Source organism: Medicago sativa, chromosome 8, assembly GCF_051527215.1.
Source record: "Medicago sativa cultivar Bolivia chromosome 8, Bolivia_mono, whole genome shotgun sequence".
NCBI lineage: Eukaryota > Viridiplantae > Streptophyta > Magnoliopsida > Fabales > Fabaceae > Medicago > Medicago sativa.
Window position 1 is genome coordinate 91,023,868 of NC_140756.1, and position 16,066 is coordinate 91,039,933.

General features: G+C 46.6%; 1 protein-coding gene across 1 annotated transcript; it reads right to left on the reverse strand.

The window, feature by feature from the left end:
- Positions 1-5,830: 5,830 nt before the first annotated feature.
- LOC146903205 (uncharacterized) lies at positions 5,831-10,677 on the reverse strand. Its single transcript, XM_085737213.1, has 2 exons — positions 6,098-10,677; positions 5,831-5,980 (listed from the first exon to the last, which is right to left on the reverse strand). Exons 1-2 carry the CDS (start codon positions 10,661-10,663, stop codon positions 5,831-5,833), a joined length of 4,716 nt encoding a protein of 1,571 aa, XP_085593339.1. The 5' UTR covers positions 10,664-10,677.
- Between the last annotated feature and the right edge of the window lie 5,389 nt (positions 10,678-16,066).

The following is a 16,066-nucleotide window of genomic DNA, read 5'->3' on the forward strand; positions in this document are numbered from 1 at the left end:
CATCATCATCCCCCTTATGTGCTTAGCATGCTTTTAGCCGATGCAATTAATGGACGAACCTTCAAAAAAAAAAAAAAATAACCGTATTTTTTTTTTAGGAAAATAATTACCCTCTCTTGATTATCCACTACAAATATTATTATTTTTTAGTTTAAAAGTTCACCGATATAAGTTATAACGTATATGAAAAATCCCTCAAAAAAGAAAACGTGTATGAAAAATGATTTCTATATTCCCAAAATCTTTGAAATTCAATCAACTTTTATAGTCAGTATCTCCACTCCAATAACACTGGCAATTAGCAAAAGCGAGTATTATGGATCTTTATTTATACATTATATTTGTCTTTTAGACAAAGTTAATTATTTATTTATTTATTTATTATAAGGAGGTACACTATGGAATATTTGATTTAAAAACTAATAACGGAAGTGCATTAGTGCAATCATTGGGAATGCATAGTCAATTGTTTATTTAAAATTAAAATGAAAGAGCAAAATTTGAATAGTAGTAGAAAATTAGACTCCTAATTAAAAAAATTAAAAATAGTTTATTTAAAAATAATCTAAACAAACGTTAGTACTCTATATGTAGTACTCGATATGCCTAAAAAAGAAAACCTCATTTTTATATTAGGTGATCTAATTTGACCGATGACCATATGCGTTAGTCATATAACATACATTGATCGTATTTTTCTACTATTATAATAAGACAAATTGTTTTGTATAAGATGTTGAATTTGTCCCTATAAATATTTTTAAAATACCAATTTTTCATAATTTCTACAAACAAATAATTAAATATATCAAAAGTCAAAATTATACAATAAAATTTGAAATAATCAAATACGATACAATCAATTTAACTATCGATTGATGTTAGGTTCAAATAGTAGCAATATATCTAATTAATTAAGACGGTTAAAAAGAAAAACAGGAACAAGAGTTGTTAATGGGCTTTGTATTGGTAGCTATTGTAGTACGAAAATTGTTCTTCTCCTAACAAAAAACGTTCATTCTCATACAAACTTGTAAAAATATTCTAACGTGACTTAAATCACGCATGTGTTAAACCCAACGTGAATTAAGTCACGTTCGCTACACTGGTACATCTCACGTGAGTTAACTCATGTAGATTATAACCTAGTGTGAGTTAACTCACGTAAGTTATAATTTAACGTGAGTTAACACATGTAGACTATACTTCAACTTACCGAACATGAATTGACTCACGTAGAGGTATTTTAATCAGTTTGTATGAGAGTGGGCGTTTTTTTCTCCGGAAGAAGAGCAATTTCCTTACGGTACAAGCAGATTTATTAGGGCCTGTACTTGCAAAAGTACGGTAAGGATTCTAGGGTTAGGAATCGTGTATTAGGGTTTTTAGACTGATTATTGGATGCCTTTAGACCGCTCTCAAGAGTCTTATTTATAGCCTGCTTATGGGCTTGGGTTTTGGTTGCTTGGTCCCCAAGGAACAGGGGTATTGGCGTACTTTTGATGATTTTAGGAGGGTTCTAGAGAGTAAGTGAGGCGGCGCCTTTCTGGAAGGCGCGCCTGGGCCTGGTGGCCCTTCTGGAGGGCGCCTAGGCCCTTACGGAGGGCGCCCAGGTCTTCACGAAGGGGTTTTCCTTCTGGAGGGCGTCTAGGCCCTTACGGGGGTCGCCCTGGTTTTATGAAGGGATCTTTAGCCCTTAGGAATATTATGATGGTCCACAGCCCCCCAAGCACGAGTCTTGGGACAAGGCGAAGTGGTGATGACATAGGAGTGGACCTTTGGAGGTCACCCAAGTCCCTTCAGGGGTATCTTGGCGGTCCACAGCCCCCCAAGCACGAGTCTTGGAAAGAGGCGAAGTGATGAATGCGTCCGACGTCAGCCTTGGGCGAACGCCCGCTTCGGGCGTTTACCAATTTACGCGTAGGGTCCTGCTTGGAGTTATGGCGAGGTTTTCCGTAGGGCGATCAATGCTAGCTCGCCTTCCGAACGTTACGTATTCTCCTCGTCCCCGATGGTCGCCACGTGTCATGATCCCGTGGCGTTGTTCCACTCAATCGTCCTTGACACGCTTCTCGAGGCGATCTTACCTTTTTAAAGGACGTGTTTGGCTTCTCACCTGTTTTCATTTCTTTGCTTCGTTTGCAGTGATCAAGCTTCCTTCTTTTAATTCTCCTCGGGCTTAGGCGACTTCAGCAGACTTTTCAATTCTTCCTTCACAGGTATTCTTCATTTCCTTAACCCCTCTCAAACTTTACTTTATTTGTTACGCTTCGTGAGAGTCCGGGTTTAGGTATGGTGTTGATTAGGGAGTGTGACGAGAAAGGAAGGTTGGTTCAACCCATTGATCCAATTGAGAAAAACCGTTTGAGGAAGGAATGCTTGAAACATGCCACTGGTCCCGATGGGATAATAAACTGGGATATTTACTATGATGGTTTATTCGGGGAGGAGTTGTTTAGCGATTTATCTAGTGAATCTAGCGCCAATTCGGGCAGCGATAGTGATTGTGTGTTTTTGTCTGCCACTTCAGGGCCGATTCATAAGGAGGACGAGTGCCAGGAGATTCGTCAGTTTCAGGCTCCCTTAGAGTTGGTCGGAGACGAAAACGCTTTTAGGTCAACAGAAATGGCTTCATTTGCCGAGGAAGTACGGTTGGAAGAGTCCTTGTTTGTTGATGTTTCTGCTCTTGACAGCTTCAGGAGTAAGTTTAACATCTCTGCAACTGGACGAGAGGAGGACGTGGTTTTGTTGTCCTGCGATCCTGACGAGCGCGCGTGTGATCAGGAGATGATGGGCGAGGGCGACGAATCGTACTTCGTCTATACCGCGTTTTTGGAGGAGTTTGGCGTGAAAATTCCCTTCACGCCCTTTGAGATGGACGTCTTGAGGCTCCTCAATGTGGCGCCCACCCAAATACGCCCTAACAGCTGGGCGTTTATTCGCGCCTTCGAGGTTTTGTGCAAGTCCCTGGGTTTCGAGCCTGCGGTGGGCGTCTTCTTCCACTTCTATGGGACCAGAGACGTTAACAAGGGTACGTGGATCTCTATTTCGGCCCATTCTGGAAAAAGGCTGTTTCCTACTTATGCGTGTAACTTCAAGAAAGAGTGGCGAGATACATTTGTTAGAGTACAGGGCGCTCCGGAATGCTCTACATCTTCTGTGTTGGTGAATGGGGTACCCAAGTTTCCACTTAGGTGGACCAGCGCTCCTTTGGCTGTGAAAGGATACGTTCGTGAGGCCATGTCGCCCTACGAGCGTGCTCTCGTGGACTTTTTGGAGGAGGCCCCTTTACTCAATATTCACGAACTGTTAAATAGGGAGGGCGACATGGTTCGTCTGAATGCTTACTTACGTGAGTGTTTTCTTCACTACTTATGTTAGGCTTCATTTCAAAGATTATCACATGTTGTTACTTACTGGTTTGTACTTTGATTTTCTTTTCAGAGGAGATGTTGCCCCTTACTGGAGCAGAGATGAGGAAGTATCTCGCCGAGGTCGAGAAGAGCAAGAACCCGGACGGCTATGTGTCCAGCAGCCCGGCGGGTGTCTCCTTAAGGAAGCTAAAACGCAAAGAGCCTACTGGAAAGGGCGACGCTGGGGTTATAGAGGTGGAGGATCTGGAGACCGCTGGTGGGGCACCGAACGTTGTTGCCGTTGAATCTCCTTCGTCCAAGAAGGCGAGGACGTCCCGAGGCGCTAAGGGTGTTGGAGGTCGCCCTCCGTCTGGGAAGGAAGTTGGCGGGACGTCGCTGAACGACGAAGTTATGGAGTCTTTCTGGCATTCTGAGTTCGACATTCGTCGGTATGCTTTTTCTTTTGGTCGTCTTCTAGTTGATTTTCTTTATTTGTCTGAGAGTTGACTCATTACGCCGTTAATGTTTGGTGTCTTGCAGGTACCTGAAAGAACAAGTGCCTTTTGCAAAGGTCGATGTCGAGGCTGGGGTGAAGGCCAAGTGTAGCGACTTGGTAGCCGACATTGGCTCTGCCGCCTTGAGGACGCTGTTGCTGGCTCACTGCCTGGAGATTAAGCAGGACTCGGTGGAGAAAAAATATAAAGACGCGGCTGAGGATGTTGAGAAATGGAAACACAAGTCCACTGGTCTAGATGGCCGCCTGAAGGAGGCGTTGAGGGATAAAAAGGCCGCCGAAGATGCTCTGGAAGAGATGAGGAAGGCCAAAGAGGCCGCGGAGGCGGAGAGGGATGTGGCTAAATCTGCCTTAGGGAAGTCGGAGGCGGCCGTAGATGAAGGGAGGCGAGCTCTTGCGATTTATTTTAATGATGGCTTTAGGCGTGCTAAGGAGCAGGCGCTTTTCTTCAATCCTGAGGCCAAACTGGAAGAGCTCGACCCTTTTAAGGTGATCATTGATGGCGAGTTCGTTGATGATGAGTGATTCCTGCCAGTCTCGACCATTTTTATGTCATCTCTTTTTGTAACTTTATGGCGGCTTATTACAGCGCCTTTGTGAACAATTTGATGTTGGTTTTTCTTTGGATTTTGTATGACTCTCTTTAAATTATGATGCACTTTGATGATTGCATTTGTCGCGGCCTGCTATTTGTTTTGTTTGTTTATACGTTGCGTGGTTGCCCTCTTGATGTGGTTGCCGACCTTTTGACTTTGTTTGGTCTTATTGGGTCTTTTATAAGGTTACTGCTGTGTTAGCTGAATTTCCGCGATCTTTGCTTGGGCGACTGCCATAACCCCTTCGGGGTTCTACGTAAATTACCTTTAGGGCTTCCTGGACGGAAGTTGGCGGTCTTTCATTTACGTAGATTTTTTATTTCGAAAGTGAACTTTTCAGAGGTCTGGTTCAGATCCTGTTCGCCGTCTCGCTTTGAGGGTTTTGGGGCCTACATTAATTTCTTTTTAGGCGAGTTTTTGCCCCAAGGTCAATGAGTCTGCTTGGACTTGGCGAGACCCTTCAGAGCCTTGCTTAAAGGTTGACGGCCTCGCAGGTCCTTTGGACCTTTCTTCATTATGTCAGAGCCTTGCTTAAAGGTTGACTTTTTCGACTTGGCGAGACCCCTCAGAGCCTTGCTTAAAGGTTGACGGGCTCGCAGGTCCTTTGGACCTCTCTTCATTCTGTCAGAGCCTTGCTTAAAGGTTGACTATTTCGACTTGGCGAGACCCCTCAGAGCCTTGCTTAAAGGTTGACGGGCTCGCAGGTCCTTTGGACCTCTCTTCATCTCTGGTGGTCAACGAAGTTCTATCTGTAATGAAAAAATAAACAGTGGCGAGCAGACAAGATATATGAAAGGAATAGGCGCCTCGTTAAAAACCCCTGCCCTTGCAGGGGAAAAGAGTGCTACCTAAACCCCGTAATATTAATAGTGTTTAAAGATAACATTTGGTGTTGCATCCGCATACATCATTTTTGTTGGAAATACTAGTGATAGAAATATAAATAACAGAAAAATCAACTATAGTAGTGTCTTAGATTAGCCACGTTCCAGGTACGAGGTACTGCTTCTCCACTTAGCTCTTCCAATTTGTATGCTCCGTGATTGCACTTCTCCCGTATTCGATACGGTCCCTCCCAGTTTGGGAAAAGTTTTCCTATCCTGGTTGGGGCGACGACTTGTTTCAAAACCAGGTCGCCTTCCTTCATCTCTCTAGGTATTACTCTGGAGTTGTAGCGGCGAGCTGCTCTCTGTTTGGCGGCGAACTCTCTGATGTGAGCTTACTCTCTGACCTCATCAATGATATCCATGCTGACTGCCAAACCTACGTTATTTGCTTTGATAGAGAAAAAAGGAAATTATAAACTCAAGTCCTTGTGAGATTGGTGGGTTTTCCTGCATACATAGATGTTAGTTTAAACAGAAAACTTAAAAGGTGATACCTTCTTCAGAAAATGACTCTCGTCGCCAAGTGGGAGTATCTATTTCCACAGGGAGCATGGCGTCCGTGCCATACACCATTGTAAATGGCGTTTCCATTGTCGTGGAGTGGGGCGTTGTGTGATAAGACCATAGTACCTGAGCTTACATTGATTGTTTACATATTATATCATAATAATATTAAAGAGGATGGGAATGAGTGAGAAATTAAATTGCCTTCTGAATTTACGTATTCAATTTTCCACATGTGCTTACCTCGTGGAGTTGTTCTGCCCAGAGACTTTTGGCGGCTTCTAGCTTCTTTTTGATTCCGTTGAGGATGACTTTGTTGGCGGATTCAACTTGTCCGTTTGCTTGTGGGTGAATTACAGAGGCGAATTTCGTCTGTATTCCTAAGTGCTTGCAAAAATCTACCACTGTTGAACTTGCGAACTGAGTTCCATTGTCTGACACTATGAATTTCGGAAGGCCAAAGCGGCATATGATCTTTTTCCAATAAAACTTCTTGACTCTCTCTGCTGTTATCTTGGCGACTGCCTCTGCTTCAATCCACTTGGTGAAGTAGTCTACCCCGACTATGAGGAACTTAAGTTGACCTGGTGCAAGAGGGAATGGTCCGACGATATCGACTGCCCACTTGTGGAAAGGCCATGGAGAGTAAACGGAAGTCAATTCTTGAGCTGGGGCGTGCTGCTTATCTGAAAATCTTTGACATTTGTCACACTTTTTGACGAATTCGGAACTGTCTTGAAGCATGGTGGGCCAGAAATATCCAGCTCGAAGAAGCTTTGCAGCTAAAGCGCGCCCCCCTATATGGCTTCCACACACCCCTTCGTGTACCTCCAGAAGAACCAGGTGAGTCTCATCCTCCCCTAGGCATCGTAGTAAAGGAGTCGTTCGTCCACGCCTGTATAACTTGCCAGAAACTATGACAAATTTTGAAGCTCGCCTTTTGACTGTTTGTTCCTCTTCGCTGTTGACGGGCGTGAACGAACCGGTTAAGTACCTTAGTATTGGTCCCATCCAGCCTTCTCTGTTCTCGGTGATGTGGTGGACTTCTTCAATCCTCGTGCTGGGAGCGGCGACCACCTCCTGGATAACGGTCCTGTTGTTCCCGGGTCGCTTGGTGCTGGCGAGCTTTGCCAATAAGTCTGCCCTGGAGTTTTCTTCTCGTGGCACGTAAATTGCTTCAAAGAATGCGAAGCGTTTGGCGAGGTGCTGCACCTTAGCTAGATATCTGGAAAGTTGGGAGTCCTTTGTCTGATATTCGCCTGAGATCTGACTGGTTATGAGTTGGGAGTCACTCTTGGCCCTTAAATTTTCCGCCCCCATTTCCTGGGCCAAGGTCATGCCGGCGATCAGTGCTTCGTATTCAGCTTGGTTGTTGCTTGCCTTGAATTCGAACCTGAGGGATTGCTCTATGAGAATGTCGTCAGGTCCTTCCAGAACAACGCCTGCACCACTGCCTTTCAAGTTGGAGGAACCGTCCACGGATAGGAGCCACACGAAAGGAGCCTTTTCCTGAGCTGGCGAGGAAAGCTCTACGACGAAATCCGCCAAGACTTGGGATTTGATACTTCCTCGAGGGACAAATTGTACGTCGTACTCAGACAGTTCAACAGACCATGCTACCATTCTTCCTGCCAAGTCTGGCTTCCCAAGTACTTGCCTGATGGGGTAGTCGGATTTTACTACAATCTTGTGGCTCTGGAAGTATGGTCGTAATTTCCTCGCCGTTGTCACCACGGCCAGGGCTAGTCGTTCTATCTTCTGGTATCGTAATTCTGCACCTTTAAGCACTCTGCTAACGAAGTAAATTGGTTGTTCTCCTGTTCCTGATTCTTCCACCAGGACTGTGCTTATGGCGTTCTCTGAGACTGCCAAATATAAGAATAAGACGGCGCCTGAACTAGGTCTTTGGAGAACGGGCGGGCTTGACAGAAAACTTTTTATCTGCTGGAAAGCCTCCTCACACTCTGGCGTCCATTCGAATTTCTCCTTCTTCTTGATGGAAGCGAAAAAAGAGAAAGCCTTGTCTCCAGCACAGGATAGAAAACGAGATAATGCTGCTAACCTTCCGGTGAGTTGTTGTACCTCTTTGACGCACGAGGGGCTTCTCATGCTGATGATCGCCTGACACTTCTCGGGGTTTGCTTCAATGCCTCTTCTGGTTAAGAGGAAACCTAAAAATTTTCCCGCCTGTACTCCGAAGGAACACTTTGCTGGATTCAAACGAATTCTGTATCTTCGAACTTGGCTCAGAATCTCTTCGAGGTCGTCTGCATGACTATTTCCTTCTTTAGTTTTTGCTACCAGGTCATCGATATACACTTCTAGATTGCGCCCTATTTGCTGAGAAAAAGCGGTATCCATAGACCGTTGGAAGGTGGCGCCTGCGTTTTTGAGACCAAAGGACATGACCTCGTAGTGATAGTTCTTGGTGTTGGTCATGAACGCCGTTTTGGGAGCGTCCAGGGGGTCCATTCGTATCTGGTTATAGCCGGAATAAGCATCCATAAAACTCAGGGTTTGGTATCCAGAGGCGCTGTCGATCAGGTGATCAATATTGGGGAGGGGATAAGGGTCTTTAGGACACGCCATGTTCAGGTCTGTGTAATCTACGCACATTCTCCACTTCCCGTTGGCTTTCTTTACGAGGACCGTATTGGCTAACCAGGTAGGGTATTTTATTTCACTTATGAAGTGGGCGTCCACCAACTTTTTTACTTCGTCATCTACGGCCTTTCTTCTCTCTTCGCCCATTTTCCTTTTTCGCTGAACAACTGGTTTCACGCCGGGTTTTATTGACAAATGGTGGCATGCTACGTCAGGGTCCATCCCTGGCATTTCAGATGGGCTCCAGGCAAAGAGATCCAGATTCTTTCGCAGCAAGTTTATCAGGGCGGTTTCTTCTTCAGGGCCTAGGGACGTGCCGATCTTTGTGGTATGGTGAGTTTCTGGTCCAATAGAGACTTCCTTTAAGTCTTCGGTGGGCTCTAGGCGTTCTTGCTGAAAATCCTCCCTGGGGTCTAGGTCGATCATGTTAACCTCATGAGTTACCTTGTTATCGGGCTTCTTCTTTGCTTTCTGCAGGCGCAAACTATTGTGGTAGCATTCTCTAGCAATTTTCTGGTCGCCTCGTATAGTGCCGACTTTCCCATCACTCAGCGGATATTTCATCACCAAGAATTTAGTGGACAAGAATGCTCCCAGAAGGTTGAATGATGGTCGCCCTATGATAATATTGTAAGAACTGGGCGAGTTGATCACGAGATACCTGACGCGGATGGTTTTGGCGTGAGCCCCACTTCCGAAAGTTGTTTTCAGGGTGATATAGCCCCTTACATGAACCTGCTCGCCCGTAAATCCTGCCAGCGTCCCTTGGAAAGGCTGTAGTTGTTCTGGATCCAAACCCATTCGATCAAAGGTGTCATAGTACAATATATCGGCTGAGCTTCCTGGGTCTATTAAGACTCTTTTTACATCCCAGTTAAAGATCTGTAGGGTGATGACCATAGGGTCATCGTCATGTGGCACCACGCCTTGATAATCTCTGGCTGAGAAGGAAATGTCGGGCCCTCGCTGCTGATCATGCTCCTCATACTCCTGGCACAACATCACCTGACGCACGTACTTCTTCCGGGATGAACTTGACTCGCCCCCTCCGGCGAAACCGCCAGATATAGTGTTCAATGTGTGCCTCTTTTCTTCGGCGACTTCTTCCTTCTTGCTCGCCTTTGGTCTTTCATCTCTTTTGTCCCGAGTGTATCCCCGCAATTTCCCGCTCTGTATCAGTTTCTCAATTTCCCGTCGAAGATGTATACACGAGTCGGTGTCATGGCCTCTTAGTTTGTGATACTTGCACCATTTGTCCCTGTCTTCCCCCATAGTGGTGCGTTGTGTTGGGGGCGGCTCTGGGATTAGCTTTGTTTCGTAGACTTCTTTCATGATGCGCTCTGGCTTTGTGTTCAAAGGGGTGAAGTTTTCCAAGTTCGGCTTGCGGTAGTAAGGATTGAAAGGTCGTTTGTCTGCTCCTCTGTAGGGGGCGCGGTCTCTGCCGCCCGTCGGTTGGTAAGGACGCCGCTCCGAATTGTTGGGCGCGCGCTCCCTGGCGTCTCTTGCTTTCTTCTCAGCGTTACTTTCTTCACCTTTGATGTAGCACTCTGCCCTGGCCATGATTTCTTCCATGGAGTCGGCGGGCTTCTGAGCCAGGGATTCGTTGAATTGTCCTGCTCTTAGACCATTCTGGAAAGCTCCTACGAACACCTCTTGGTTAGGGTTTGTGACCTTTATGGTTGTGTCGTTGAATCTGGCTAAATAATCCCTTAGAGATTCGTTGTGTCCTTGGCGAACGTTGAATAGGCTGGTTGCTGAAACCTTGCGGTGGCGACTGGCGGAGAATTGCTGGGTAAGTTTCCTGGTCATGTCTTGATAACTGAGGATGGAGAATCGTGGAAGGTTCATGTACCATCGTAGGGCGGCGTCCGAAAAGGTACCCGCCAGCAGTTTGCACTTGAGGGAATCCGGGGCTCCGACTACGGCCATGCGAGTGTTGAAGGCCGTGATGTGTTCCATGGGGTCACTCTTGCCGTCGAAAACGGAGAGGTGGGGAGGTTTGAAGTTTTCTGGGACTGGCGCGTCCCAGATCTCGGCGGACAGCGGTTGTGGTTCGGGATCGTCCATCTCGCCCTGATTCGACTCCTCCTTCTCCTCTAGTTGTTTCTGTTGAATGTTCTCCATCGAAGCTTGCAAAGCATCGTTTCGATCTTGCAGCTGAGCGAGCTGGGTTCGCATGGATTCCAACTCTTCCTGTGTTGCCATGAGGAGAGGCTTTTCTCTAAATCGTGCGTGGGGTGCGATTTAGGTTGGTTAAAAAAAAAAGGGGGGGGGGGGGGGGTTTCTAAATCGCAAGGGAATCTTACGATTCAGGCGCCGTCTTATTCTTATATTTGGCAGTCTCAGAGAACGCCATAAGCACAGTCCTGGTGGAAGAATCAGGAACAGGAGAACAACCAATTTACTTCGTTAGCAGAGTGCTTAAAGGTGCAGAATTACGATACCAGAAGATAGAACGACTAGCCCTGGCCGTGGTGACAACGGCGAGGAAATTACGACCATACTTCCAGAGCCACAAGATTGTAGTAAAATCCGACTACCCCATCAGGCAAGTACTTGGGAAGCCAGACTTGGCAGGAAGAATGGTAGCATGGTCTGTTGAACTGTCTGAGTACGACGTACAATTTGTCCCTCGAGGAAGTATCAAATCCCAAGTCTTGGCGGATTTCGTCGTAGAGCTTTCCTCGCCAGCTCAGGAAAAGGCTCCTTTCGTGTGGCTCCTATCCGTGGACGGTTCCTCCAACTTGAAAGGCAGTGGTGCAGGCGTTGTTCTGGAAGGACCTGACGACATTCTCATAGAGCAATCCCTCAGGTTCGAATTCAAGGCAAGCAACAACCAAGCTGAATACGAAGCACTGATCGTCGGCATGACCTTGGCCCAGGAAATGGGGGCGGAAAATTTAAGGGCCAAGAGTGACTCCCAACTCATAACCAGTCAGATCTCAGGCGAATATCAGACAAAGGACTCCCAACTTTCCAGATATCTAGCTAAGGTGCAGCACCTCGCCAAACGCTTCGCATTCTTTGAAGCAATTTACGTGCCACGAGAAGAAAACTCCAGGGCAGACTTATTGGCAAAGCTCGCCAGCACCAAGCGACCCGGGAACAACAGGACCGTTATCCAGGAGGTGGTCGCCGCTCCCAGCACGAGGATTGAAGAAGTCCACCACATCACCGAGAATAGAGAAGGCTGGATGGGACCAATACTAAGGTACTTAACCGGTTCGTTCACGCCCGTCAACAGCGAAGAGGAACAAACAGTCAAAAGGCGAGCTTCAAAATTTGTCATAGTTTCTGGCAAGTTATACAGGCGTGGACGAACGACTCCTTTACTACGATGCCTAGGGGAGGATGAGACTCACCTGGTTCTTCTGGAGGTACACGAAGGGGTGTGTGGAAGCCATATAGGGGGGCGCGCTTTAGCTGCAAAGCTTCTTCGAGCTGGATATTTCTGGCCCACCATGCTTCAAGACAGTTCCGAATTCGTCAAAAAGTGTGACAAATGTCAAAGATTTTCAGATAAGCAGCACGCCCCAGCTCAAGAATTGACTTCCGTTTACTCTCCATGGCCTTTCCACAAGTGGGCAGTCGATATCGTCGGACCATTCCCTCTTGCACCAGGTCAACTTAAGTTCCTCATAGTCGGGGTAGACTACTTCACCAAGTGGATTGAAGCAGAGGCAGTCGCCAAGATAACAGCAGAGAGAGTCAAGAAGTTTTATTGGAAAAAGATCATATGCCGCTTTGGCCTTCCGAAATTCATAGTGTCAGACAATGGAACTCAGTTCGCAAGTTCAACAGTGGTAGATTTTTGCAAGCACTTAGGAATACAGACGAAATTCGCCTCTGTAATTCACCCACAAGCAAACGGACAAGTTGAATCCGCCAACAAAGTCATCCTCAACGGAATCAAAAAGAAGCTAGAAGCCGCCAAAAGTCTCTGGGCAGAACAACTCCACGAGGTAAGCACATGTGGAAAATTGAATACGTAAATTCAGAAGGCAATTTAATTTCTCACTCATTCCCATCCTCTTTAATATTATTATGATATAATATGTAAACAATCAATGTAAGCTCAGGTACTATGGTCTTATCACACAACGCCCCACTCCACGACAATGGAAACGCCATTTACAATGGTGTATGGCACGGACGCCATGCTCCCTGTGGAAATAGATACTCCCACTTGGCGACGAGAGTCATTTTCTGAAGAAGGTATCACCTTTTAAGTTTTCTGTTTAAACTAACATCTATGTATGCAGGAAAACCCACCAATCTCACAAGGACTTGAGTTTATAATTTCCTTTTTTCTCTATCAAAGCAAATAACGTAGGTTTGGCAGTCAGCATGGATATCATTGATGAGGTCAGAGAGTAAGCTCACATCAGAGAGTTCGCCGCCAAACAGAGAGCAGCTCGCCGCTACAACTCCAGAGTAATACCTAGAGAGATGAAGGAAGGCGACCTGGTTTTGAAACAAGTCGTCGCCCCAACCAGGATAGGAAAACTTTTCCCAAACTGGGAGGGACCGTATCGAATACGGGAGAAGTGCAATCACGGAGCATACAAATTGGAAGAGCTAAGTGGAGAAGCAGTACCTCGTACCTGGAACGTGGCTAATCTAAGACACTACTATAGTTGATTTTTCTGTTATTTATATTTCTATCACTAGTATTTCCAACAAAAATGATGTATGCGGATGCAACACCAAATGTTATCTTTAAACACTATTAATATTACGGGGTTTAGGTAGCACTCTTTTCCCCTGCAAGGGCAGGGGTTTTTAACGAGGCGCCTATTCCTTTCATATATCTTGTCTGCTCGCCACTGTTTATTTTTTCATTACAGATAGAACTTCGTTGACCACCAGAGATGAAGAGAGGTCCAAAGGACCTGCGAGCCCGTCAACCTTTAAGCAAGGCTCTGAGGGGTCTCGCCAAGTCGAAATAGTCAACCTTTAAGCAAGGCTCTGACAGAATGAAGAGAGGTCCAAAGGACCTGCGAGCCCGTCAACCTTTAAGCAAGGCTCTGAGGGGTCTCGCCAAGTCGAAAAAGTCAACCTTTAAGCAAGGCTCTGACATAATGAAGAAAGGTCCAAAGGACCTGCGAGGCCGTCAACCTTTAAGCAAGGCTCTGAAGGGTCTCGCCAAGTCCAAGCAGACTCATTGACCTTGGGGCAAAAACTCGCCTAAAAAGAAATTAATGTAGGCCCCAAAACCCTCAAAGCGAGACGGCGAACAGGATCTGAACCAGACCTCTGAAAAGTTCACTTTCGAAATAAAAAATCTACGTAAATGAAAGACCGCCAACTTCCGTCCAGGAAGCCCTAAAGGTAATTTACGTAGAACCCCGAAGGGGTTATGGCAGTCGCCCAAGCAAAGATCGCGGAAATTCAGCTAACACAGCAGTAACCTTATAAAAGACCCAATAAGACCAAACAAAGTCAAAAGGTCGGCAACCACATCAAGAGGGCAACCACGCAACGTATAAACAAACAAAACAAATAGCAGGCCGCGACAAATGCAATCATCAAAGTGCATCATAATTTAAAGAGAGTCATACAAAATCCAAAGAAAAACCAACATCAAATTGTTCACAAAGGCGCTGTAATAAGCCGCCATAAAGTTACAAAAAGAGATGACATAAAAATGGTCGAGACTGGCAGGAATCACTCATCATCAACGAACTCGCCATCAATGATCACCTTAAAAGGGTCGAGCTCTTCCAGTTTGGCCTCAGGATTGAAGAAAAGCGCCTGCTCCTTAGCACGCCTAAAGCCATCATTAAAATAAATCGCAAGAGCTCGCCTCCCTTCATCTACGGCCGCCTCCGACTTCCCTAAGGCAGATTTAGCCACATCCCTCTCCGCCTCCGCGGCCTCTTTGGCCTTCCTCATCTCTTCCAGAGCATCTTCGGCGGCCTTTTTATCCCTCAACGCCTCCTTCAGGCGGCCATCTAGACCAGTGGACTTGTGTTTCCATTTCTCAACATCCTCAGCCGCGTCTTTATATTTTTTCTCCACCGAGTCCTGCTTAATCTCCAGGCAGTGAGCCAGCAACAGCGTCCTCAAGGCGGCAGAGCCAATGTCGGCTACCAAGTCGCTACACTTGGCCTTCACCCCAGCCTCGACATCGACCTTTGCAAAAGGCACTTGTTCTTTCAGGTACCTGCAAGACACCAAACATTAACGGCGTAATGAGTCAACTCTCAGACAAATAAAGAAAATCAACTAGAAGACGACCAAAAGAAAAAGCATACCGACGAATGTCGAACTCAGAATGCCAGAAAGACTCCATAACTTCGTCGTTCAGCGACGTCCCGCCAACTTCCTTCCCAGACGGAGGGCGACCTCCAACACCCTTAGCGCCTCGGGACGTCCTCGCCTTCTTGGACGAAGGAGATTCAACGGCAACAACGTTCGGTGCCCCACCAGCGGTCTCCAGATCCTCCACCTCTATAACCCCAGCGTCGCCCTTTCCAGTAGGCTCTTTGCGTTTTAGCTTCCTTAAGGAGACACCCGCCGGGCTGCTGGACACATAGCCGTCCGGGTTCTTGCTCTTCTCGACCTCGGCGAGATACTTCCTCATCTCTGCTCCAGTAAGGGGCAACATCTCCTCTGAAAAGAAAATCAAAGTACAAACCAGTAAGTAACAACATGTGATAATCTTTGAAATGAAGCCTAACATAAGTAGTGAAGAAAACACTCACGTAAGTAAGCATTCAGACGAACCATGTCGCCCTCCCTATTTAACAGTTCGTGAATATTGAGTAAAGGGGCCTCCTCCAAAAAGTCCACGAGAGCACGCTCGTAGGGCGACATGGCCTCACGAACGTATCCTTTCACAGCCAAAGGAGCGCTGGTCCACCTAAGTGGAAACTTGGGTACCCCATTCACCAACACAGAAGATGTAGAGCATTCCGGAGCGCCCTGTACTCTAACAAATGTATCTCGCCACTCTTTCTTGAAGTTACACGCATAAGTAGGAAACAGCCTTTTTCCAGAATGGGCCGAAATAGAGATCCACGTACCCTTGTTAACGTCTCTGGTCCCATAGAAGTGGAAGAAGACGCCCACCGCAGGCTCGAAACCCAGGGACTTGCACAAAACCTCGAAGGCGCGAATAAACGCCCAGCTGTTAGGGCGTATTTGGGTGGGCGCCACATTGAGGAGCCTCAAGACGTCCATCTCAAAGGGCGTGAAGGGAATTTTCACGCCAAACTCCTCCAAAAACGCGGTATAGACGAAGTACGATTCGTCGCCCTCGCCCATCATCTCCTGATCACACGCGCGCTCGTCAGGATCGCAGGACAACAAAACCACGTCCTCCTCTCGTCCAGTTGCAGAGATGTTAAACTTACTCCTGAAGCTGTCAAGAGCAGAAACATCAACAAACAAGGACTCTTCCAACCGTACTTCCTCGGCAAATGAAGCCATTTCTGTTGACCTAAAAGCGTTTTCGTCTCCGACCAACTCTAAGGGAGCCTGAAACTGACGAATCTCCTGGCACTCGTCCTCCTTATGAATCGGCCCTGAAGTGGCAGACAAAAACACACAATCACTATCGCTGCCCGAATTGGCGCTAGATTCACTAGATAAATCGCTAAACAA